Source organism: Taudactylus pleione, unplaced genomic scaffold (assembly GCF_031769625.1).
Source record: "Taudactylus pleione unplaced genomic scaffold, aTauple2 ptg000897l, whole genome shotgun sequence".
NCBI lineage: Eukaryota > Metazoa > Chordata > Amphibia > Anura > Myobatrachidae > Taudactylus > Taudactylus pleione.
This window is the reverse complement of record NW_028285298.1, coordinates 1,921,946-1,949,321: the sequence shown is the minus strand read 5'-3', so window position 1 is coordinate 1,949,321 and position 27,376 is coordinate 1,921,946. Positions and strand designations below refer to the sequence as shown.

The 27,376-nt window shown below is 46.5% G+C and overlaps 1 protein-coding gene across 1 annotated transcript in view; it reads left to right on the top strand.

Moving 5' to 3' along the window:
• NPDC1 (neural proliferation, differentiation and control 1) overlaps positions 1-27,173 on the top strand; it is a 90,975-nt gene extending 63,802 nt beyond the window's left edge. The window contains exons 3-9 of the mRNA XM_088459151.1: positions 14,756-14,845; positions 16,087-16,215; positions 17,927-17,993; positions 18,829-18,913; positions 20,232-20,311; positions 21,304-21,403; positions 25,695-27,173. Coding sequence (XP_088315277.1) covers positions 14,756-14,845; positions 16,087-16,215; positions 17,927-17,993; positions 18,829-18,913; positions 20,232-20,311; positions 21,304-21,403; positions 25,695-25,769 — 626 coding nt within the window. The 3' untranslated portion in view covers positions 25,770-27,173. The remainder of the gene's footprint in view (positions 1-14,755; positions 14,846-16,086; positions 16,216-17,926; positions 17,994-18,828; positions 18,914-20,231; positions 20,312-21,303; positions 21,404-25,694) is intronic.
• The last annotated feature ends 203 nt before the right edge of the window (positions 27,174-27,376 follow it).

Sequence of the window (27,376 nt, the reverse complement as noted above, 5' to 3'; positions counted from 1 at the left end):
TATAATAATAATATCTTCTGGCCCCTAAGTTTCCTTCTCCATATTTTCCTCCATGATGGATATGACAGCCGGCCCAGGTTCTTTGTGCGGGTTTGGAGAGAGAACTATTTTTGCCTCTCCGGCATGAAAGTGCCTTGTGGTGTGTTCTGCACGGACGGGATTTTGTAATTGGCCGCTATGAGCGTTATACCTGCACTAGCCTGCTGCATACTATATGTGTGAGAGATATGTACAACCCATAATTCATTATTTATTAACATTTTGTTTATGGGCTGCTAGCTCCATTGGGAAAGATCGACCATTGTCGGTGATATTTTGGTGGTGTATAAATAACTGTTAATAACTATACATTGTGAGTGTAGCCTGCTGGCAGGTGCTGTCACCAGTAACGTTATATCATTTGTTTGCTGGTATCGGCCCTGCTGTACCTGGTAACATACTCAGGTGGTGCTAGTCCCCTCTCGGGGGATGATGTCCCAGCTCCGTCCTCTGATTGGCTGCTGCCCAGTTGCAGTGCGTGGGTACAGAGGAGAGTTCCCTGCTTCCCCCACAGTCTGAGCTCACTGAGTGAGAGAGAGCACACACGTCAGGGCTGTGCTGCAGCTCCTGTGCCTTCTACTCCTCAACGTCTAGCCGCTGCCTTACCTTACCTGCCCTCACCGGCAGCATGCACGCCACTCACCTCGTGTTCGCACAGTCTCTCTGCGCCCTCTGGTCCCTGGGATCTGGCTATCACCTGCATAGAGAGCACGGATTCCGACACCACAAAGGTAAGTGTGGCTGTGACTAGTGTCGTATTGATGGGGGAGGTTTTGGTACAGTCAGTGCCAGCAGCTGCTTAATGCCTGATGTCCCTATGTTTGCCGTGCATGTATACAGCACTGTGCACCTGGGGGTGTAGTTCCTTTGTGACTCTATAGTGCATATACTGCTCTGCACTTCACACTTGTAGTGGGACCTAGTGATGTTTATACATCCAGTACAAGATGGTCATTGCTCGTTGATAAAGCGCTGACCTGTGACGCAGCGCCGCGCAGTGAGACGATCATGACACAAATTGCGTAGAATGATATGAAATAAAAGGAAAACATTGCCCCCCAGGCTAGTGAGCTCACAATCTAAGAGGTGTGGGGAACGTTTCAGACCTATGGTAGCGGAATGACTCTTGTAGCTGGTGGAGGGTAGAACGTGCGTGGCGATTTATAAGTCGGCAGCATTAATCGCTGCTAAAAATGTCCGAACATCGCGTTTGGGACAAGGAGAGAGATCGGAGTCATCTGCTAGTAACCATAATTAGAGCTGACCCTTCATCCTCTTCTGTTTTTACAGGGGGAGTTTGCTTTTATGATACGGTATCTATCCTCCGTTTGGCGTAGGCGCGATGTGACGTTTTCTTTGCTATCATTCTCGCTGCTGACATAGAGCCAAGATGGTCATTTTGCAGCTGCTGCCGATGAGGCCGGGGAATAGGGATATAACGGAGTCTAGAGGTGGAGTAATTAGTGACTGTCTGGCATGGAGGTGGGATGTATGCAGTGATGACTGTCCGGAATGGAGGCGGAATGTATAGGGTGATGACTGTATGGCATTGAAGTGGAATGTACAGGGTGATGACTGTACGGCATGGAGGCGGAATGTATAGGGTGCTGACTGTATGGCATTGAGGTGGAATGTATAGGGTGCTGACTGTATGGCATTGAGGAGGGATGTATAGGGTGGTGACTGTACGGCTTGGAAGCCGAATGTATAGGGTGCTGACTGTACGGCATTGAGGTGGGATGTATATAGTGATGACTGTCTGGCATGGAGGCGGGCTGTATAGGGTGCTGACTGTATGACATTGAGGTGGGATGTATAGGGTGGTGACTGTACGGCATGGAAGCGGAATGTATAGGGTGCTGACTGTATGACATTGAGGTGGGATGTATAGGGTGGTGACTGTACGGCATGGAAGCGGAATGTATAGGGTGCTGACTGTACGGCATTGAGGTGGGATGTATGCAGTGTTGACTGTACGGCATGGAGGCGGGCTGTATAGGGTGCTGACTATATGGCATTGAGGTGGGATGTATGTAGTGATGACTGTACGGCATGGAGGCGGGCTGTATAGGGTGGTGACTTTACGGCATGGAAGCGGAATGTTTAGGATGCTGACTTTACGGCATTGAGGTGGGATGTATGTAGTGATGACTGTACGGCATGGAGGCGGAATTTATAGGGTGCTGACTGTATGGCATTGAGGTAGGATGTATAGGGTGGTGTCTGTACGGCATGGAGGCGGGCTGTATAGGGTGGTGACTTTACGGCATGGAGGCGGAATGTATAGGGTGCTGACTGTACGGCATTGAGGTGGGATGTATAGGGTTGTGTCTGTATGGCATGGAGGCGGAATGCATAGGGTGCTGACTGCATGGCATTGAGGTGGGATTATAGGGAGGGTGGTGTCTGTACGGCATGGAGGCAGAATGTATAGGGTGCTGACTGGCATTGAGGTGGGATGTATAGGGTGGTGACTGTACAGCATGGAGGCGGAATGTATAGGGTGCTGACTGTACGGCATTGAGGTGGTATGTATGTAGTGGTGACTCCACGGCATGGAGGCGGAATGTATAGGGTGCTGACTGTCCGGCATGGAGGCGGGCTGTATAGGGTGGTGACTGTCCAGCATTGAGGTGGGATGTATAGAGTGGTGACTGGTATGGAGGTGTGAGGCTTTGGGTCGTGTCTGTCCAGCATGGAGGTGTGAGGCATCGGGTGGTGTCTGTTCAGCATGGAGGTATGAGGCATCGGGTGGTGACGGCCCAGCATGGAGGGGTGAGGCATCTGGTGGTGACGGTCCAGCATGGAGGGGTGAGGCATCTGGTGGTGACGGTCCAGCATGGAGGTGTGAGGCATCTGGTGGTGACGGTCCAGCATGGAGGTCTGAGGCATCTGGTGGTGACTGTCCAGCATGGAGGTGAATGAGTACCTTGCATTGTATTCTGGTGCTTCCAAGCAGCCAGTGCAGGGATGTGAATGTGAGGGAAGATCAGCCTCGCTGCAGAGTTTAGGACAGATTGTAAAAGGGAGAGGTGGGTGAGGGGAAGGAAGGGCAGATACTGGCATATTGCAATACTCACAGCAGGAGAGACTGAAAAGGAACTTAAAAGGGTTTAAGTAACATCCTTAAGGTGGGTACACACCTGACAGATATATCTGCAGATGATGGTCGTTCATACACACTGAACAGCCATCATCTGCTTGTGCGCCGAGGGCGTGTCCCACCCCCCTCCTCGCAGCTGCCGCTGTGTGTGTACGGCCGGTCTGCAGACATATCTGTCCATCAACTGTGCAGCATAGCCAACGCAATATGTCTGTGAACGACGACATTCACCGACATATCGCGGGTACACACTGCCCGACGGGCGGCAGGTGGCTTTTTCACTATTTTTTCAACTTAACTTTAGCAACTTTAAAATATGCCGACCCCCATTTTCAAGTTCCCCAAATTTGCTGGGATAAGTTATTTTCTGCAGAAAAAACTCCAGAATACTATTCTGCACCACTTATAGAAAAACGCTATTTAGCAGCTATTCAGCCAGTTTAAAAACACCAAATACCTTCTGCAAGCCAAATCGGGGGGTACCATAGGGAACCCCCATGTCAGAGCATCTTTTGGGGGGTGTCAGGCTGATTTCCCCAAATCTCACTATACTTTCCGCCTGTTCAAGTTTCACCGGGTCCCGTTTTCGTCTACTTTCAAATTGAATACGGGGATAAGCGGGCACGTGCGCGATACTTTTCCGCCTGCAAAACATGCGATGTAAGGGAAAGGTCCAGGAGGCGGAAAAGTATCCTAGGTCCGCTCAATTTGAATACGGCTCAATGTCTTGATAGACACCATATGTTAGACAGGCAAAAGGTCGACATACCTGATGTTATGTATGCAGTCATCACTGCATACATAATATCCCACCAACATGCCATACAGTGACACCTGTAGGAACATTACATAACATCTCGCCAACATGCCATACAGTGACACCTGTAGGAACATTACATATCATCCCGCCAACATGCCATACAGTGACACCTGTAGGAACATTACATATCATCCCGCCAACATGCCATACAGTGACACCTTTAGGAACATTACATATCATCCCACCAACATGCCATACAGTGACACCTGTAGGAACATTACATAACATCCCACCAACATGCCATACAGCGACACCTGTAGGAACATTACATAACATCCCACCAACATGCCATACAGTGACACCTGTAGGAATATTACATAACATCCCACCAACATGCCATACAGTGACACCTGTAGGAATATTACATAACATCCCACCAACATGCCATACACTGACACCTGTAGGAACATTACATAACATCCCACCAACATGCCATACAGTGACACCTGTAGGAACATTACATAACATCCCACCAACATGCCAAATAGTGACACCTGTAGGAACATTACATAACATCCCACCAACATGCCATATACACCTGTAGGAACATTACATAACATCCCACCAACATGCCATACAGTGACACCTGTAGGAACATTACATAATATCCCACCAACATGCCATACACTGACACCTGTAGGAACATTACATAACATCCCACCAACTTGCCATACACTGACACCTGTAGGAACATTACATAACATCTCACCAACATGCTATAGAGTGACACCTGTAGGAACATTACATAACATCCCACCAACATGCCATACACTGACATCTGTAGGAACATTACATAACATCCCACCAACATGCCATACACTGACATCTGTAGGAACATTACATAACATCCCACCAACATGCCATACAGTGACACCTGTAGGAACATTACATAACATCCCACCAACATGCCATATACACCTGTAGGAACATTACATAACATCCCACCAACATGCCATACAGTGACACCTGTAGGAACATTACATAACATCCCACCAACATGCCATACACTGACACCTGTAGGAACATTACATATCATCCCGCCAACATGCCATACAGTGACACCTGTAGGAACATTACATAACATCTCGCCAACATGCCATACAGTGACACCTGTAGGAACATTACATATCATCCCGCCAACATGCCATACAGTGACACCTGTAGGAACATTACATATCATCCCGCCAACATGCCATACAGTGACACCTGTAGGAACATTACATATCATCCCGCCAACATGCCATACAGTGACACCTGTAGGAACATTACATATCATCCCGCCAACATGCCATACAGTGACACCTTTAGGAACATTACATATCATCCCGCCAACATGCCATACAGTGACACCTGTAGGAACATTACATAATATAAGGACTAACGGGTTTACAGTGGACCTTTTGCAAGTTTTACAGCAATCAGCTGATACAATGTATTAATGTGTCAATGTTTAATCATTTGTTGAGTTTTTGATTCCAATGGTTTTTATATCATGTATGTTCTAAGGAAAGCATTGAGAGAGAACGAATGAATGAATGAATTATTCTTTTTTTATATTAAATATTTTCTAATTAACGAACACATGGGGCTGTCTTTTAATAATTTGGAGCGCGGTTATTGATTCTTTTTTTCTTTTGTATGTGTATTGGTTTGCAACCATTATTTTAACTGCCGCTCGGTAAGATACTATTAATATAGTTCATTGTACAAATTGATTTATTGTTGAAAACCCTGAATTTTCATATATTTAAATTGCTTGTCATATATATTTGCATTAATTGTGATCCCTTCAAGCGCCTGAGACTTAAAATGTTCCCTTGTTTTCTGACGAGGTGAAGGACTTGCTCAGCTGCCTATCATGATGTCGTGCATTCTGCACCTCCGTTACGACATCATAGAGGCTCCGTAACAGAGCAGTCAGGAGCTTAGACCAAAAAGCAAGGCTAAGTGCCTTCTCTGGTGTAGGGCAGCTGCAGGTTCCCCAGGGATTAAAATTTGTGTGTGGCTGAGCTGGGCAGTGCCTTTGGCGCGGTACGGCCTTGGCCCATACTCAGCAATAGAGTTAGAGAAGCACAGACAACATACACAAATTACTATGTTGATAACCTGAACATATTTGCAGGCACTGATGTAACAGAAAGAATAGCTGCAATTGCAGAATTGGCCACTAGAGGGCACTATACCTACATTGTATGGAAAACCTACAAAAAACACTATATAGGCCCGTATTCAATTAGGGAGCGAAAAGTCCATGCTGGACTTTTCGCTCCACATCAGAGCTTTTCTGGGGATAAAGTACCGGGCGCGTGCCCGCTTTATCCCCGTATTCAATTTAAAATGAGCGAAAACGGGACCTGACGAATTGGGATCTACGAAAAAAAACGGGAATTTTGGGGAAATAATTGTAGGACCCCCCTAAAGATGTCCAGACATGGTGGATCACTATGGGTAACCCCGTTTTAGCCTGCAGAAGAAAGTCGGGTTTTTAAATAGTCGCGGCAGGTGTTTTTTTGACATTGAAGAAGTGATGCAGAAGAGCACTTAGGTTTTTTTTTTGTTTTTTTTAAGTGGTCCCATCAAATTTGGGGTACATGAAAATGGGTACTAGCATATTTATAAGTCCCTAAAGTAATTTTTTTTAAATTCTGCAATAATGCACCTGCCTCTAATAGCCTATTCTAGAAAACACCTGCCGCATAATTACAGAATACCCCTTAACCTATTTCCCTATTTATAAGCACTGTTTCCCCTTTTTTTTTACCCAAAATTTTTCATTTATTTTTTTGGGGTGTCCCTAATTTTTTATTTTTTTCTTACTTTTTTTTGACACCGCTTATTTTTAAATGACACTGCCAGGGGTGCAGGCTATATATATATATTTTTAAGCCTGCACCCCTAAACCCCAATTCTGCATGGTGAAAAATTATCCCCGTTTTTTTTCAAAGACTTTTCGAACCTGCGAAAAGTCTTTGAAATTGAATAATGGGATAATTGAAATAGGCGAAAATGACATCATCCATTGCGACTTTTCGCAGCCTAATTGAATACCCCCCTTAGATGTAATTACCAGGTACTGGCCAGGTTGTAGCTGTGAATCCTGGTTGCATTTCATTTGTAGGTCACTAAGGTGTGCTAAAGGGCCACTAAATGTAATGCAACTTGCTGAATCTGTTTTTTACAGTCACAGAATCATTTTGCATTAAAGGATTTGCATACATTTGTTAGTACATCAAATATGGCCACGCTACTAGCTTTGAGTAGATATTTGAATCTTCCTATATTTGCTGTTGAGTGTATTTTGACACACACTTGTAAAGCTATTCTAATAATGCTGAGTGGATAGTTTATTTTCAGCTGTGTAATTAGCAAAAAAACATGTAATTTTTATCTTTTGAACTTCAAAGGGGCTTCACTTTTCTGTATGTCCCCCTGCATCCAGGGAGGGAGCCTGTCTGTATTTGGTCAGTAAATAATGCTTGTGTATTAGCTGTCTGGGGTGAGGTGACAACAGGTAATCCTTTGATCATACGTCCAGGTAGTGATAAACATATCACCTTGGGCTGTGCGTGTGTCTTTGTGTCCTGTATAAAACTCATCATAGCAGATTTTACAGGCTGGATCCAACTCCGTTACCTTATTATTTTTATACATGTCATAAAATCTTTCTGTGCTTCCTCAGGCTGCAGATAGGTTGTATGTCTGGGGGGGGGCTCTGTCCTCGGCTAACTGCTCTCTATGGGGTATATTTACTAAACTGCTGATTTTTGGAAGTGGAGATGTTGCCCATAGCAACCCTTCAGATTATGGCTATTATCTTCTAGAAGGTGCTAGATAAATGATAAGTAGAATCTGATTGGTACAGGTATGGGACTTCCATCTTTAGATATGGACGCTCGGCTCCCTGCTCTCTATGTACAGGTGTTCCGTTATCCTGTCTGGTAGCCCCACAGATAGATAACGTCTCTTTCTGCAGTAATGTAATTACAGTGATCTAATTTACCTCTCCTGACTTCCCTCATCCCCCTATTCTTACCAGGGAGGTCAGTGGTCTGATATTCATACTGTCTAATGATTAATATTATGTACGTTGCCACACACATACATACATACATACACACACACACACACACACACACACACACACATACATACATACACACACATATATGGATGAACTTGATTTTTGTATTATTTTTTTTATGCACTGTTGTTGTTGTTGTTTTTTGACTCCTGCATGTTAATAAGTTGGATTTATCATCTCCATTGTATACAGATGAACTCTTGACACCACAGTTTTCTCGCAGTTTGTCAGCAGACTCACATCATTACTGCAGCCCTGTTCTTTCATATGTCACTGCTCCTGTCACATGCAGCACTGTCCTTACACATCCCTCATCTCCTGATATACTCTGTGCTGCTGGGGTACCCTGCTCCTTCCTGTATATAAATGTCTGTGGCTTCCTGCTGTCCCCATTCCCCTCCTCATATCATGTCACTGCTCCTGTCACATGCAGCCCTGTCCTCACTAACACATCACTCATCTCCTGATATACTCTGTGCTGCTGGGGGACCCTGCTCCTTTCTGTATATAACTGTCTGTGGCTTCCTGCTGTCCCCATTCCCCTCCTCATATCATGTCACTGCTCCTGTCACATTCAGCCCTGTCCTCACTAACACATCACTCATCTCCTGATATACTCTGTGCTGCTGGGGACCCTGCTCCTCCCACTGTATAACTCTCTGTGGCTTCCTGCTGCCTCCATTCCTCGCATTACATCATGTCACATGCAGCCCTGTCCTCACTAAGGGTCTATTTATCATTGATTGCATTGCAGTATGCGATCATACTGGCTAAGGCCCTTATACAATTAAAGACGTACTGGGACAGGTATTTAGGGTGCTGTATGTATGGGAGGGACAGGTATTTAGGGTGCTGTATGTATGGGAGGGACAGGTATTTAGGGTGCTGTATGTATGGGAGGGACAGGTATTTAGGGTGCTGTATGTATGGGAGGGACAGGTATTTAGGGTGCTGTATGTATGGGAGGGACAGGTATTTAGGGTGCTGTATGTATGGGAGGGACAGGTATTTAGGGTGCTGTATGTATGGGAGGGACAGGTATTTAGGGTGCTGTATGGATGGGAGGGACAGGTGTTTTGGGGTGCTGTATGTATGGGAGGGACAGGTGTTTTGGGGTGCTGTATGTATGGGAGGGACAGGTGTTTTGGGGTGCTGTATGTATGGGAGGGACAGGTATTTAGGGTGCTGTATGTATGGGAGGGACAGGTATTTAGGGTGCTGTATGTATGGGAGGGACAGGTATTTAGGGTGCTGTATGTATGGGAGGGACAGGTATTTAGGGTGCTGTATGGATGGGAGGGACAGGTGTTTTGGGTGCTGTATGTATGGGAGGGACAGGTATTTGGGGTGCTGTATGTATGGGAGGGACATGTGTTTTGGGGTGCTGTATGTATGGGAGGGACAGGTGTTTAGGGTGCTGTATGTACGGGAGGGAGAGGTATTTGGGGTGCTGTATGTATGGGAGGGACAGGTATTTAGGGTGCTGTATGTACGGGAGGGAGAGGTATTTGGGGTGCTGTATGGATGGGAGGGACAGGTGTTTTTGGGTGCTGTATGTATGGGAGGGACAGGTGTTTTGGGGTGCTGTAAGGATGGGAGGGACAGGTATTTAGGGTGCTGTATGTATGGGATGGACTGGTGTTTTGGGGTGCTGTATGGATGGGAGGGACTGGTGTTTTGCGGTGCTGTATGTATGGGAGGGACAGGTATTTAGGGTGCTGTATGTATGGGAGGGACAGGTATTTAGGGTGCTGTATGGATGGGAGGGACAGGTGTTTTGGGTGCTGTATGTATGGGAGGGACAGGTATTTGGGGTGCTGTATGTATGGGAGGGACATGTGTTTTGGGGTGCTGTATGTATGGGAGGGACAGGTGTTTTGGGTGCTGTATGTATGGGAGGGACAGGTGTTTAGGGTGCTGTATGTATGGGAGGGACAGGTATTTAGGGTGCTGTATGTATGGGAGGGACAGGTATTTAGGGTGCTGTATGCATGGGAGGGACAGGTATTTAGGGTGCTGTATGTATGGGAGGGACAGGTGTTTTGGGTGCTGTATGTATGGGAGGGACAGGTGTTTTGGGTGCTGTATGTATGGGAGGGACAGGTATTTGGGGTGCTGTATGTATGGGAGGGACATGTGTTTTGGGGTGCTGTATGTATGGGAGGGACAGGTGTTTAGGGTGCTGTATGTACGGGAGGGAGAGGTATTTGGGGTGCTGTATGTATGGGAGGGACAGGTATTTAGGGTGCTGTATGTACGGGAGGGAGAGGTATTTGGGGTGCTGTATGGATGGGAGGAACAGGTGTTTTGGGGTGCTGTATGTATGGGAGGGACAGGTGTTTTGGGGTGCTGTATGGATGGGAGGGACAGGTATTTAGGGTGCTGTATGGGATGGACTGGTGTTTTGGGGTGCTGTATGGATGGGAGGGACTGGTGTTTTGCGGTGCTGTATGTATGGGAGGGATAGGTGTTTTTAGGATTGCAGGGGCTGCAGCAGTTTTTTTTCTTTAAGTTTTTTCAAATGCACTTAACTAATTCCAAAATATACTAGTACCCATTTAAATGTACCCCCAAATTATCTACAGCAATTACTTTTTCCCAAAGAATTTGCTTTATATACTTTTTTCATACTAATGCAAAAGTGCATATAACATCCATTTAACTCAATTTAGGAACCCCAAATACTTTTATTACAGCTATTAATACGCTTCTATATTGAATACCAGGGTCACTTATGCTTTTATGGGGGGTACAGACTGATTTCCCCCCAAAAAAGGAAATAATTTTCGCTAGTTTCGCCATTCGCACATCCGTCTTTTCGCCTGTTTTACAATTGAATAGGGTGAAAGCGGGAGCGCGCAAAGTGAAAGTACGCGATAACTTTGCCTCAAAACAGGCGAATGAGGCTAAAACATCGCGCATATCGCCGATCGCGGCTTTTCGCATCTAATTGAATACGGGCTTAAATGTATAAAATTGTACATGTATCCCTGCAATGTCTTCAGATGGCGTAAGCTGCGGGAAACCTATGGGGGCTGGCGTAAGCTGCGGGAAACCTATGGGGGCTGGCGTAAGCTGCGGGAAACCTATGGGGGCTGGCGTAAGCTGCGGGAAACCTATGGGGGCTGGCGTAAGCTGCGGGAAACCTATGGGGGCTGGCGTAAGCTGCGGGAAACCTATGGGGGCTGGCGTAAGCTGCGGGAAACCTATGGGGGCTGGCGTAAGCTGCGGGAAACCTATGGGGGCTGGCGTAAGCTGCGGGAAACCTATGGGGGCTGGCGTAAGCTGCGGGAAACCTATGGGGGCTGGCGTAAGCTGCTGGAAACCTATGGGGGCTGGCGTAAGCTGCGGGAAACCTATGGGGGCTGGCGTAAGCTGCTGGAAGCCTATGGGGGCTGGCGTAAGCTGCGGGAAACCTATGGGGGCTGGCGTAAGCTGCGGGAAACCTATGGGGGCTGTGGCTGCTGCCGGGAATGGAGACAGCAGTCTGTGGTCCCTCCATAATACATCTGGAGGATACTAAATATTTGTGGATATCCCCCCAAAAAAGGGTGTTCTTTGGGGGAAATATGTTGCAATTAGTTTGTGATAAATGGGCCCCTAACACATAACTGGAGGGGACCGGTCAGTGCCGCTCACACTCCTCTCCTGCTGCTGGGACCATTCTGAGGATCTGATTGGCTATAGGGAGTTCTATCCCCAACAGCTTCTCAACTTGGAACAATGTGTCCGATCTCTGATTGTAGCAGTGTGATAGTGATACAGCATCAGGTCAATGCCTCACTGTGTGCATGTGTCTGTCTGGAGCACTGATACAGGGGGGTGGGGAATGAGGATCTTATAATCTACAGCTGAAGTTTATACCTGGTTGATCTCTAAACACAAGAGGATGTCTCAGGACGAGTCCGCCACACTGTAACAGCCTGAGATGTGGGGTAAATGACATTACCGTCACCATCTCATTGATTTCTCTCTGTCCCTGATATTTATTTCTCCATCATGAACACCTAAGGGCTATGTATTATTGTCAGGAACTCAGGACTCTCCTGTCCTACCAGTTAGTAATACATGGTTATTTACCCTATTCTCTATAAGCATTTGGTTAATCGTGGTGCATCAGTCATTCTCTACACCTACCCCTTAACATAAGTGTCTTCTGCTTGCTTAAAAGGAACATTATTATCTAGAGCAGGGGGTCTTCAACCTTGGCCCTCCAGCTGCTGTGGAACTACACATCCCAGCATGCACTGCCACCTTTTTGATATAACAGCATGCTAAAACTATGGCAGTGCATGCTGGGATGTGTAGTTCCACAAGCAGCTGGAGGGCCAAGGTTGAAGACCCCCTGATCTAGAGACTCCAATGACGGAACAGCACCCCCCAATGGACAGATTCTCATGAAAACCTGGACCTACCAACCAATGAATAAAAAGTCTCTTGGTTATGAGTACTATTGAGTATGCAAATTAGTAATAAAACTGATTATATAAAAAAAAATTTTTAAAATTATCAGTTTGATAACTGATTATTTTAAAAACCATTCATTTTGCTGTATTACTTGCAAAACGTAGCACGAGATTTTCAGAGACCAGTATTATTTTTGTGATTCATTTTAATAGTCTGACCACTATGTGGCGCTGTCCCGTCGTAGCCACTTCAGAGAACTGAGGGGTCTATTTACTGTGAACGGGGATAAGGTACCAGCAAATCAGCTCCTAACTGTCATTTTTCAAACACAGCCTGTGAGATGGCAGTTAGGAGCTGATTGGCTGGTACCTTACCTCCGTTCACTGTGTCTCCTAACACAGCTTAGTAAATAGACCCCTTAGTGACAGAATAGCTTGGTATGACTGCCGTTCCTCTTGTGGGAAGGTGTACACAGCACAGGGTGCACTGTCCCCGGTTTACCTTTTTTGCCTTTGACATGTTTGCAAAACACAGCTATCTGCCCCATGTTGGGTGTCGGTGGGGGGTCCTGGACGGCCCTATTTCTCAAGCCATCTGCTCTGTTCCAGGCAAGCCTGCCCTAGGGTTAATTAACATGTGTACAGCTCCATGCTCTCCTATTCAGGCAGAGGAAAGAGGCTTGTTTACTCAGTTTTTGGGGACAGAGGTGTGATGTGCTAACTAAGCCAGGACACCTGCCGTCTTTTCAAGCAGCAACAGCCATTCTATCAAATATACAAAATTAATTAAACCGTGGCACCACTGTCTCCCCCCCCCCGTTTGTTTTAGGAGTTGTTCCAGGGCACTGCAGTCGTGTCCATTGTAGTGGAGCCATCGCTTGGAGACGTGTGGCCGAACCAAAGTATTCAGACTATCACTGTAATAGGTAGATTAGGATGGGGGGGGTTTAGCACTTCATAATGTCTGCGTAGGAGATATCTATACTAGTTACAGTGGGGCGTGCATTATCCCATAGTATAATATAGAACAGGCTGAGCATCTAGCCTGCTGCCACCTGCAGGCTGCCTGTGGTCTTGTCCGGTTTCCCTAGGCGCGGCATTAGTGCTCTGAGGTATTTCCCAGCATCTTGTCACTGTTACAGGCTGAGCAGGGATGCCGTATAATGTTTTATTGCTGCTTGTTCACCTCTTCCTCATCTACAGATGCTGGCGGGCGAGTGTTTTTTTTTACAGTCCGTGTGTCATTCACTTGTCCCCTCCACTTTATTACCTACCACTTCCTACAGTAGTTTGACAACGAGGGCTCACAATGAAGGGCCGTGACAGACCCCTGTCGCTGACAATGGGATTAGTCGATAAGCTGTACAAGTGCCCACTCGGAGGATTTTGGACAGGGCCTCAGCCAGTTCACACTTAGGTGGCCATTTTGAGCTGATCTGACGTCCCTCGGTTGCGTCACTAGCTCCTAGAAAACTGATGGGCCTAATGTAGTCTTGACTGACAAAATGGCTGCCGCTGTACATAATGGACGGGAGCCTCTTGGTAAGCCTTTGCATGTGGGCCGATAAAGAGTTCTGCTACATAATATGTTTATTTTATGAAATGTGACCCATCCATCTCAAACTGAACCCCTCAAGCTTTAGGCATAAGTGTTCGAACACTGTAAAATCTGGAAGTCAGAGGCACCTCACCTTCGGGCCTCATTACTATTGGATATAGGTCAGTGCGTTACAACAGACATATGTAAAGGCCTACAAGCCACAAGTCTTCTGACGGCCCCTCTGCTGTAAAGGCTTCAGAAAGAGCCTCCCTGAGGCAGGTCCCTTTTGAAGGCATAATTACTGGTTTGAGTGGTCTCAGTGGGAGAGGGGGGGGGGGTTTGCTGGTGATTTTTCTTTTAAAGCAACAACGGATGTCGCCCTTTGCCCCGTGACACAAATACTACGGATTTTAACCCTTTCACTTTCACAGGTGTCCTCGATGAGGTCTACGAGGTCTCACCTATAGTTGTGTGTTGTCGGTCACTGTTTAATGACCCATGATGGCCGACATCTTTTCATGTTAGTCCTCACCAACCAGGGTGCTGGGGACAGTGATTTGTGCTGCACTTTTTACTAACCTCAAATATCTAACTCTAGGAAAGAGAGATAATAGTATCAGTATCCATCTGATACCGGAGAGAGATTGCAAACTCTAGGCCCACTGTTCGGATATAAAACTTTAACGTCCTGTCTCTTTAGTCCTATTTTTCCACCTACACTTGTGTTTTACTTCAATCGTATTTCTTTTTCTTTTGGTTTCTTTAGTGCACGAAAGCGGCCCAGACGCCGTCATTGACTACTTCGCCTCCATGCTTGCGGAGAAGGGTCCTCCCCTATCCGAGTTAGCACAGCAAGGTAAAACCAGACATCATTATTTATGGGCTGGGAGGGGGCATATTGGGCTGCGATAATGGGATATGTAATATCAGACATTGCACTACGTCGGAGGTATTGTTGTTAACCTGCCGGCACAGAGAGCCATAAATCTCATTGGTAGATGGATCTGTATTATTAGTCTGAACAAGACTGTAATTGTCAGCCTGTGTGGCCAGTCGTGTTAAATGACCCATAAAGACACAAGCACATGAGGAGCGCTGCTGGCCATGTAAACATGTTAACAGCCTGGGGCCAGAGACATGAATATTCACTGCAGCAGGACCTTGTGCGAGAGCTGCATCATTATACTGGTGACAGGCACTTGTGCACCAGACCCCAGACCCAACGCAATGCACTTACACCACACAATGCCCTGCAGACCGCTCGTACAGCTGCTAATGGACTGTGGAAGATTTCGTGTAGTGTTAGATATGATGGCAGATGTAAGCTAGCTACAAGGGCCCTTGTTCTGTTTATCTTGTTCTTGTCTCCTCTGATGGGGCCAGGGAATAGTCTGGCATTCCTATAGAGCACTGTATAAAGAGGGTGTCATTTATACGCCGACAACATATCGGGTTTGCAACTTGTTGGGTATATCAGAGAGAGAACTCATGAATCAAATTGTATGGGGTCTAAGGTTTCGCAATAGTCATGCAGGTTACATGTACAGATGCTGAGCTCTGCAGTCTTACTGCAGGGTACACGTACACAGGCTGAGCTCTGCAATCTTGCTGCAGGGTGCACGTACACAGGCTGAGCTCTGCAATCTTACTGCAGGGTACACGTATACAGACTGAGCTCTGCAATCTTACTACAGGGTACACGTACACAGACTGAGCTCTGCAATCTTACAGGGTGCACATACACAGACTGAGCTCTGCAATCTTATTGCAGGGGGCACGTACACAGACTGTGCTCTGCAATCTTACTGCAGGGTCCACTTACACAGACTGAGCTCTGCAATCTTACTGCAGGGTACACGTACACAGGCTGAGCTCTGCAATCTTACTGCAGGGGGCGCATACACAGACTGAGCTCTGCAATCTTGCTGTCGGATAGATGCACACAGCTCTGCAATCTTGCTGAAGGATACACAGACTGTTGTTGCTGCTGGTACAGATATAGACTGAACTGTCTAGAGAATGCTGATAACATCAGTGCCATAAACTGGTGCCTCCCAAGTGCTTACACTGTGTAATCTGTTTATTTTTCTCCCTCAGTTAACACTACACCATCCCAAGCTCCTCCTCCTCCTCCCCCCAATCCACCTGCAGAGGGTCCGTCAGGACGAAGTGACACCCCGGGGGCGCCTAGAGCAACCAAAAGACCTAATGATGCTGTTTTACTAGGTACAACGACCACCTGCAAGAAAGCAGCGTTTCTGCCTGATCATATTCCTGACACTAATCCTGTAATACTGTAAGAATCGGCAATCACATGTGCTATTCATTTAGCTTTTACTTTAAGGTTATTTCCACTATCCTAGGCAGAGGTTATTGCCATATTAATAATAAATAGCAATAAAGTAAATATTGCACGGGCCGGATTTGCATACTTGTCATTGCACGAGGTTCTGTAGCCCCCGCACGTGCTGAACTTGCTGGATGGGCGATCGGGGAAGTGTTCAGTGTAAGCTGACTCTCTCTAGGCTCTGTACCTTTTCATGTGTCATTATAAAGGATTTGCTAATCATTCATCAAACAGCAATTGTGCTGCCTGTTTTGTCCAGGTTTGCAGTCAAAGACACAGAGCCAGGAAAGGGTGCTGGGAAGACAATAAAGCAATTAAGTCTGTAAAGAGCAAAGATGGCTTTCTGAGCGGAGTACAATAGCCTCTGCGGAGTGCCATTGCCTGCTCACTGCGGGGCCTCTGTCTTTCATTCACTCTATCAACTATGCCTCTCAATTGAAAGACTCCCACCCACTATATGTCAAATGGATCTGGGGGAACCCGCCTCAACCGAGAGCATACTTCATCATTGAGGTGTATGTGGTGCAGGAGGAAAGGCAGCGCTTGCACTGATCACCTGCGCTTCCTCTTGCACTCAATAGGGCAGATTCACAGAAGCGCGAAAGCTGGCGGAACGGCTCCCAATAGGCTATCGTGTGTAATTGAATCTGCCCAAATGTATTAGCAAAGAAGTGACTGACAGCAGAAATAGTGGGGGAGGAGGGGGAGTTTCATCTTGTATGCCCGTCGTCCATTTATCTCCGCTCTTTAAGGTATCAATACATGTGCTGTTAATATAGTGAGTGCTAAAGTCAATTGGGTCTATGTGTTGCACTGCAGTCCCTCCTGCAATCAATGATTCGGGATCCCAGGACCTAACGAGAGGTAGCAAACTTGGGAGAGAGATAAAGTACCAACCAATCAGCTCTCTACTGTCATTTTTTAAACACAACCTATAAAGTGACGGGAGCTGATTGGTTGGTACTCCACTTTATGTCTCTCAAAGGCTTATTACGTTTCTCTGGGTGGTGACAGTCTCATCTCCTCCGCTAGAGAACAGGTCCTCGCCTTGCCTCATGGGAGGTACAACCCTTCCCCATTACATCTCATCCTGTTATGCCCAGGAGCAGAGCCGTAACTAGACTTTTTGGTGCCCTGTGCCAGAAAGAGCATTGGCGCCCCCCTCATTTTTCCAAGGGAGATAATGCACCCAAAAAAGGGCCATGGCTTCATGGGGAAGGGCCAGGGAAGAGATAGGGGAGGCCAGGAGATGCTGGGGATGAAATAAGAGGAAGCTACAAGCAAGAATGATAATAAACAGAAATTTGACAGGCCCAAACAGCGCCCCCTGACCTGTGGTGCCCTGTGCCATGGCATCGGCCACACTACCCTAGCTACGGCCCTGCCCAGGAGTGTATGTGGAGAGTGGCCCCTATACGGAACATTTTACATGACGTGCCGCTATTAATAATAGAGGGTCTTCTCGCAGTTGTCATCGGTTGACATGTGTGCCGTGCCGTAACACACGCGTGTTATAGGTCCTCCACAAATATTTCTGTATAAGTTCCTGCCAGCATGTGAATTAACCTTTTCCTGTCCATGTCTCTGCAGGTGTGTTCGTCGCGTGTGCCGTGGCCGGGCTCCTGGCCTTGCTTACCGCTGGCATATGTTGGTGCAGGTAATATAAGCTTTGTAGGACTCAGATAATCATCATACTTTATTGTAAAGGCCTTGATGAGCCCTGGTTTTAGTCTCTGTTTTGCATAAATTGTTATCGCTAAGTCATATGCCAGGAATTAGTGATGTGCAGAGGGTTAAATAGCTGGTGCCCAACACAGTGTTAGTACTAGTCAATGGCAAAAGTGCATAACATACAGACACGGGGGACGTAACTACTGGGGCGAATACGCCTGTGTGTGCATTTACCACGCCCCAGGTTTGGAAGCCGTCCCTTGAAAATCAGTCTGCACCTGTTTTGCAAGGGTGTCCGTCCTTCTGGAAATGGGCACAGGGCAAGGAGTAAAAACATTAGTACATAAAGGAACTTTCCCATGTTAAGTGCGCCAGTCAGGTGCGATAGTGTCTCAATTATAGCACAAGACGTCTCCTAATTGATATGAACACCCGGATGCGCACACAATTGTTGGGTGATGCCCCCCAAAGTGCTCCAGTTTCCTGCCTTTGGGTCTCATGTAAATGTTTGCATATATCTAAGGGTTTTTTCATGAATTTTGTATAATGATTTGTATTGCAGAGTTTAATCGTCCTTTTAGTCTGAGTTTTTGCCCCAGATTTGAAATCTAGTGATTTAGAAGCAGAATTCCCCTAAAAACTTCTTTTATTTACATTATCATTATGGGTTTTCATTTATAGCGCGCCCAATATTTTCTGCACCACTGAAGTAACTGAGGATATTACACTAACACAGACAGACCATGCGATAACCGCACCTTAGAGGTGACTTTAATCCTTTACATCTCTGTATGTTTATACTTTGTCTTCTTACCGCGCAGGATGCGCAGGGAAATGAAGCTGACAGAAAAGACGGATTACCCTGCATATAGGCAGTCGCCCCCTCCGCCGTATGACAAGACATCGGTAAGTTGCATATAACTTGCTTCCCAGATCTACCACGCTGGAGGCTATGTGATTAGCAGTGACCGTACTTGTGTGTGTGTGTGTGTGTGTGTTTAAAGGGACCATAAGTACTTATACCCCTTTCAGACATACCGAGAATCCCGGGAATTTGGCCTGCCTCAGCCAAATTCCCGGGTTGCCGTGTATGTCTGAAAGGTACCTTACGGGGACACGTTCCTGGGTAGCCAACCCTACAATCGACCAGGGAATTTCCCGGGACTTTACCCTGCTTATGTCTGAATGGTGCTACCTGGGAATTTACTACTCCCGGGCTGCAACAAGCAGCTTTTACATTGACGACGCTCGGCGCTGCTGCTCACCATCCCCCGCACCGGAGGCTGTGTCGCTATAGATTGCGGCACAGAGGACCCCAGCCGGATGCCGGGGACACCCGCCAGCGCAGGAGACTGCCGACAGGTCTCTGCCACAGCGGGCCGCCCGCACTCCCGCTAGACCACCAGGGCGGTACAGTTACTGAAGGGGTTCCATGTCTTCCCCATTGGGGGTAAAGACGGCAAATAGGGAATAAAACAAATAATTTATTAATAAAATAAAAATTTTAAAAAATGGCTGGATTGGGATTGGCTGGCTGGCTGCCTGCTGCATTTTGATGGCCTCATCAGCGGCAGCCGGAGAGGGTATAGGCTAGGAGAGGCAAGTAATCTAAAAATCCCGGGTTATGTCTGAAAGGGGTCTACCTGGGAATTTCCCGGGTAGACGCTGTAGTGTGAAAGGGGGGTCTCGACCAAATACCTAGGATTTTGCACAGGATAAATTCCCGGGTCTGAGCAGGAAATTTCCCGGCTCGTATGTCTGAAAGGGGTATTAATGACAAATTGCACAGTATGGAAGGAAGGAGGTCCAACATACCCCTCTTTGCACAGTGCACCAACAGTATAACGTCCCATTGCTCGCCCACATTCCTCTTTGTGCTCTGTGTATAGATATTATGGGATAAATATTTGAAGACTGCTGCAAATAAACTGTGTTGTTGCCTATAGCAACCATAGTTTTTATTTTGTAAACTTTACTGGGTAATGGGCAGTTGTGTCCAGATTTAGCAGTGTCTTATCTGGCACTTTGCATATCTGCCCAAATTGGTTATACACCCCCAGCTCCGGCTGGCATATCAGCTCATGTTTGATTATCATTACAGGCTCCAGTGTGTGTACTGTGACTGAGATTATATTTCCCTATCTCCTCTCCCACCAGTGGACACAGATTAGGCGTTTGGGGCCTGAACTCTTCTCATAGATTTCTCTTTTTATGTAACTTGCAGCCCGGGGATAAGAAGTTGGCCCAGAACGCACAGATGTATCATTACCAGCACCAGAAACAGCAGATGATCTCGATGGAGAAGTGAGTGGCCGACCTTCCTATGGCCCGTGTTCAATCTGAAGCATTAAGTCCGGATCCGCGTTAAGTTACCGCCGATGACGTCATTATCGCCTGTTTTGGTTTTACCCCGTATTCAATTTGAAAGACTTTCCGCCTAGGCGGAAAGTCAATGCAATGTAATAGGCTGTAAAGTATCGCCTATGAATGGCAGGCGGAAAAAAGTGCAGAATTGGGGCTTTGGGGTGCAACGTTGCGGGAACCCCCGTGCAGCCTTCAGACAGTCCCCCAAAGGGTAAACTGTGTCAAAAAAAACAAAAACTTAAAGACACCCTATAAATTGACTTTGAAAAAAGGGGCAAAAAAAAAAACTTGACTCTGGGGGGTGGTCCCCAAGTATGCCCCAAATGTTTTTTTGATTGCAGGTGTTTGCGGCAGGTAGTTTTTCACGACTTTTTCAACTTCACTTTTTCAACTTTAAATATGCTGACCCCCATTTTCAAGTACCCCAAATTTGCTGAGATAACTTATTTTCTGGAAAAAATACTCCTAAATACTATTCTGCATCAGGTATAGAAAAAACGCTATTTAGCAGCTATTGAGCCCATTTAAAAACACCAAATACCTTCAGCAAGCCAAATCGGGGGTTACCATAGTGAACCCCCATGTCAGAGCATCATTTGGGGGGTGACAGGCTGATTTCCCCAAAAATGACAGTACTTTACGCTTGTTACATTATCGCCGGGTGCCGTTTACGCGTACTTTGAAAATGAATACGGGGTAAAGCGTGCACGCGCGCGATACTTTAACGCCCACAAAACAGGCGAAGTCGGCATTAAGTCCGGGCCGCTTTAACGCGGCTCCAATTGAATACGGCTCTATATTGTAGAACTGTGCGTGTGGCCGGTGTCATTGGTGCCAGCGTTTGTGTACATCAGTCTGTAGTATAGCCTATTCATGTCACCCTGACCCATTAATACTTTATTAATAAACTTTTGTTCTGTGATGTCTTAAAGAAATAAAGATGATCTGAAACACCCAGACTCGGCCGTCACGTCAGACGAAGAGACCGAGGACGGGGACTTCACAGTGTACGAGTGCCCCGGATTAGCCCCGGTGAGTATTATTGTGCCAGATCGGTGGTTGTTCAGCCATGGCAGTGGGGACACTTGGACAGTGGGGACACTTGGCACATAGTTTGGCTTCTCCTAGATTCTCATTAAGATGCTGTTTGAAAATGGGTTAGACCATGGGGTCTTCAACCTTTGGCCTTCCAGCTGCTGTGGAACTACAGATCCCAGAATGCCCTGCCACAGACCCCTGGGTTAGACGTTGCATTAAAAAGCTGGTAGCAATGTTTAAATGGCCAGGAGACACTGAATAAAGTACAGTGACAATCCCGGCTGAAGACCGGTGTTTTGTATGTGGACCAGAGAATGCGTCACATGATCTGTTCCTGATGCCCCTTTACACTCAGGTTACCCCTTTGTTTTAAGACCGGGCAGTGGGCCTGATTCAGAGCCGGACGCTATTTGCGCTCGCTCGTTCAGAAAAAGGGGCCGGCTATTTAAATTGAGCGCTCGCTCTTTGCGGTCTGTTGACGCCTCTATGTCTGAGCGAGCGAATGAAACATGCGCTCGCTATTTATTAAAGACGCCCCCTGGCCGCTCGCATCATACGTCATCTCCGCTATTTATTTGATTAATCGAGTACATCGAAAGGCATCTGAACTGCTCGCAGTGCTTGTGGTAGGATTTTCCTACCGCAATCATGCGAACAGTTCAGGCTAAGAAACAACCAAGTGACGTGGTCGATGACGTTGCTTAGTCAATTATGCACACCCTTAAAACGCCCGTTTTGACTTTTTGGCACGGCTGCGTTTGGATCACCACTCCCCGTTTTCAAGCACCTTCCCCTGTTACCACCCACAAACGCCTCACCCTGTCACTCAAATTAGCAGCCCCTCGCTATTTTGCGAGCGCTCGATTTCCGACCGCAATGACTGGTTGGCGCATGCGCATTACGACCCATGCGCAGATGTGCGAACATCGCTCGGAGCGAACGAGCGGCCGCTTACGAACGGCTCTGAATCAGGCCCAGTGTCTCCTGTTACATACAGCATTGGGTCAGTTAATGCTACAGCTATCGTGGAACTACACATCCCAGCATGCCCTGCCACAGTTGTTCTATAAGGGCATACTAAAACTGTTGCAGGGAATGCTGGGATGTGTAGTTTCACAGCAGCAGTTTTTTTAACATTCAAAAAAGGATGCAATTTGCAGTTTCAGCTTGAGCTGGGCACGGCTCCTATGAAGTTCAAAGCCGAGGTTGAAAGCTCTTTTCGCCCAACCCTTAATCCGTCCTGTGTCCAACATTGTGTCATTTCACCCTCGGCCCCTGGTATTTGTAGGGATTGCCGTCTATGCAGAACAATAATCTATTATGGAGACGACCAATCGGTGTCGGGGGTCCAGATCTAATGGAAACTGGTACAGAGGAAACCTTGTCATTTCTTTTGCTATCGGTCAGTATCTGCGCCAAGTGACCCTGTCTTTCCACCCCTCTGTCACTTACTGTCTCCTCCATTCAGAGAAATACATGCGCTTTGCCCTGTGTGTGACACGGCAGAGAGAACCATCTTTACAGTGCACACCGTTTTTTTCTGGCTGTAGGCGGAGACCAGGAGTTAACACCCGCACAGTGCCACCCGTACACACAGTTGTCTTTACATAAGAGAAAAAAGGACAAATCCTTTCCTTTCCGTCCAAATTCATCCAGCTTTATATAGAGGCACCATTCTTCCTAACCAATACCTGATCAGGATCTATCAGATGCTGGTTGGACAGCGGAACAATCAGATAAATCAATGTCTTCAATCAGCTACTGTGGGCGCCGGGCAAAATGAGCTCAGTATTGGTTTACTTGTATTAAAAGCCACATGCCAGGGTACATTCCCTGCGTTGGACACTGTGACAGAGGCTCAGCTCACCGGTATCATCATACAGGGATCAGAAACTTACTATTAGAGGCAGCAGTAGGGGTTGTGTGTTAAATGAGGCTTGTAGTTCTATTTGGTAGCAGGGATCAAACGGGACCTGTTCTAAGCTTTCCATGGGGAGGGGGTCCACTCCCAAGCAGGAAGTGTATGTATGTAATCCCCTCTTCAACAGATCAAGCGGTCAGTCATTCACACCCCTCAGATTCCCTTTTCATTGCAGGGGGATGTATAGGATATTATACGGGAACAGGCACAATATGGCCAATCAGTGCAGTGAGTGATGTACAAAACGGATAGCTCTAAAGGATCGGACTTAGCAGAGGTTCCCAAACGCGGTCCTCAAGGCACCCCCAACAGTCCAGGTTTTAGAGATATCCATGGTTGAGCACAGGTGGTTAAATGACATTGACTGAGGTGCTCATTAAGTCGTCTGTGGTCAAGCATGGATATCCTGAAAACATGGACTGTTAGGGTGCCCTGAGGACCAAGTTTTGGGAACCTCTGCTTTAAGATTGAAATGAGGTGGCCTCGCTGCCAGCAAAATGCGACGAATAGGCGCCACCTCTCTCTAGGGAATTAATATTCAGCACCGCACCTGTCCTGAATGGGTTAAACACACTGGATAACTGCATAATCCCGCTCTACATTCTCCCCTATAATTATACAGTTAGCTGCCAGGCACAGTGCGTTGGTGGCACAATGTGATATTAGACAACCGTCATAAGATTGTGGTATAGAGGAACAAGGCTGCCTGCGCTGTGACTTGTTTGCAAGCTTTGCTCTGTGTGATACATACAATCCTATCCCAGAGCAATGTGCCCCTTTCATTAGCCTTGTTACAAGGTAAAGTGTTACAGACACAGAGACTCAGCTGGGGGTACAGAGTGAAAGCTTTTATACGTGGCCATGACTCGCTTCAGCTGGATTGCCAAAATAAAGCCCCTCCAGGGCCCTTTGCTGGTTTGTCTGTGAGATTAGCTGGCAGGTCCTCTCCTTACCCGTCTGCTAAAAGCTCTCTCTACTTGCCCTAGATTATAGCCAATGCCAGTTTTGCAGAGATGGGCATACATCGGTTTGCTTAGCATAAAGTATGCTCCTGGAGAGACACGGGAGGGAGGAGAGGGGCCTTTAACATATATTAAATGTATTTCCATCATTAATTATTATGGATCTCTATAGGGATTCTTACTATTGATCAACAAATTAAAAGAAACAGACAATAATTTGATGGCACATGACACCACTGCTCTTGCAAACTAAAACGTGGTACCGTCAGGTGACTTCAGAGGTCACAATTTATTAAAATCATTAACTGGAGGTGACCTGTGTACACTCAGTGTCTCAGTAACATTGGACCCGTGCGCACACTTGTACAAGCCCACGCCTTACTCAGGAATCGCTAACAGCTACGCACGTTATGAGACCTCACGCTGCGTAATGGCATGGCAGTGGCTAATTTATGCATGCCCCTGCAATGGCGCGCAAACGCATTGGCATGCCTGCGTTTCCCTGACTACCCCCCCCCACCCTCTGTCACCACCCACAAACGGTGCTTCCCGTCAATCGCTCTGCGAGGGGTCTGCGTAGCCTCTGTGATCGCAGTCCCGATCGCAATAGCTAGTTGGCGCGGTGCAGACGCATGCACAGAACGCAAGAATCAGCCGATTAGCAACTGTGATCCTTGCTGAATCAGACCCATAGTACATAAACGGAATCCGTACTAACAAAACGATAGAAAAATTCAAAAGACTTATAGTACTAAACATTGCTTATCATGGGATACAAGGTATAGAACCGTTGCTGCACATTCAGCCACAATACCCACATACGCAGCGCTGGCTGAACCCAAAGGCTCGGTGCTGTCGATGGCAGTTGGGGTGGAAGGGGAAAGTACGAGGGCCCTGCTTGTGAGAGCTTACAATCTAGAGGGTCTCCTGTTTGCAGTGTACAGTACTTCACGCTGTGGCCAATTTACTAACTAGCGTTCAGGTGGAAAATTTGCGTTAAATCCTAGCCAATGAGATGCCGGCTTTGTCTGTTAAAATGTTACTGTAGATCAGCGTAAATGTTTTTAGCCACTATCGACTTTATATAGAGAGGACGGCTGTGCGTACAGACATTCTGGTGCGTTCTCCTGTACAGATTGGAAATGTCACATTACAATATGTGACGCATTAGCCAGCAAATGGCAATAAACTAAATTGTTTCCTTTTAAAAAAATAAATAAATAAACAATAATTATTCTGAATATAAAATACTCAATTTCATTTTGAGCCAAACTGCTGTCGTCAGGCTGTCATTTCACGCCTGTCTGTCTCCCGACCTGTGATGGCGTGCTCTAGGTGTGCAGTGTATGTACATAGATAAAGTGCGATTTGTGTGTAATTTGTATTTTGTATCATTTTGCAGACAGGAGAAATGGAAGTGAAGAACCCGCTCTTTGACGACTCGTCTCTCCACCACTCAGACCATCACCCTCACTAGCGACATCTTGCCTCCACCGCCAGACTTGCACAAACCAAAACTCACGTCCGAAAAAAAAAGGGATTTGAGAACATAAAAACCCGTTTTTGAGATTTCCCTGAATACAAATTATCAATTTGTGGCAAAAGACTGATTATCAGCCAACCTACTCTACTAGTGGCGATAAAATCAAGACTGTTATATAGGCGACCAGATCATCCGGATAGAAAAGTTTTTTTTTTTTTTTTCTTTTTTTGCTTAAAATTTCCCCTCTCCAAGGACTGTGAATCGTTCTGCTCTACTGAGATTTCCCTTTACCTCATATTGTATGAACCTACCTGCGGCTGTATCAGGCGATGGATACAACCAGCCCCGGAATCCTAAGATAATGCGGTTCTAGATCACTGTACCCACCACGCGGAGGAGCCCAGACCTGAGGCCAACGCCGCAGCTTGTGATTGATATTAGATCATACGTCCAGAGCTAAGGACATGTACAACTGTTTGGTTTTTCCTTAAAATACATTTGCACTTTTATATCTGTAAAATTGTGTATGTAAACACTATACGCTATATCCGTTATTCATATTCCGTTACATGCTGTACACCCTGTCCTCAGACCAGTGTCGCCGGTTATGTTGCTTTCAGTTTCATCCCAGAAAATTCTCTTTATTAAACGTAAAATGTGTCCTAGCCGGTTATAACACTCAGTGAATGCGCCCATAAGGAATAATACCTCCTCAAAAGATATTTATATATGCGCGCTAAGAAAGCGGACGCCACATAGTGCTGTCATCAGCCGGTATCGGGAATTTATGGCAAACTGGTGTAAAACTGCAGCTCCTTCGACCACCGATGGTCTGGATTTTAATAGGTCACAGACATAGATGCAGACAGAGTTTGACCATGATCACCGTGTGGGCAGGTGCTCATTAACATACCGCACATATGAGCGCCATGGAACACGTTGGGCGAGGGAAGGGGGGGCGTGCAAGCGCAAATTGAAAGCCGGTCAGGAGGTTCAGCGATTAGCCCATACAGATGTATGTGTGGCCAGCTTCAGTCTGTAGGATCTCTGCAGTCTAGCGCCAGACCGCGCAGTCTAATAATATAAAAATCAGTTCTGGACGTTCGCCTGATATTGGGCTGTTAACGATGTTTTTCTTCTAATTGTATCTGGACATAAAACAAAGAGCTGAGCGTTTTCTGTGTCCGCATTGCACTATTTGTTGATTGCACCCCTCATATGAGATAATTATAAAAACACAATCATTTTTAATTGTCCTTTTTTTTTTTTTTTGCAAAACTTATAATTGTACGATAACAGAGAGATATTTTGTGTCTGTCCGTCATTTTCTCTTGCAAGCGCTGTACAGCTTCCTCTTTCCTTAATAATATAATTAGACATTTTATTTATCTACGTAAATTGTTTTTCATTTGTCTGCTTGGGGAAGGGGAGGGGTCAGATCTTTTCATGGATGATCTAGGGTTCAGCCCCTTTCTCGCCTGGCTGAGGTGAGGTCCCATCAGGAGCTGTTACATACCATTGCATTAACATTACAGAACGTAAGGCTCTACCGGGTATCGTGGAAATATAAGGGGGTTTTTAGAAGTGGAGAAAATGCCCAT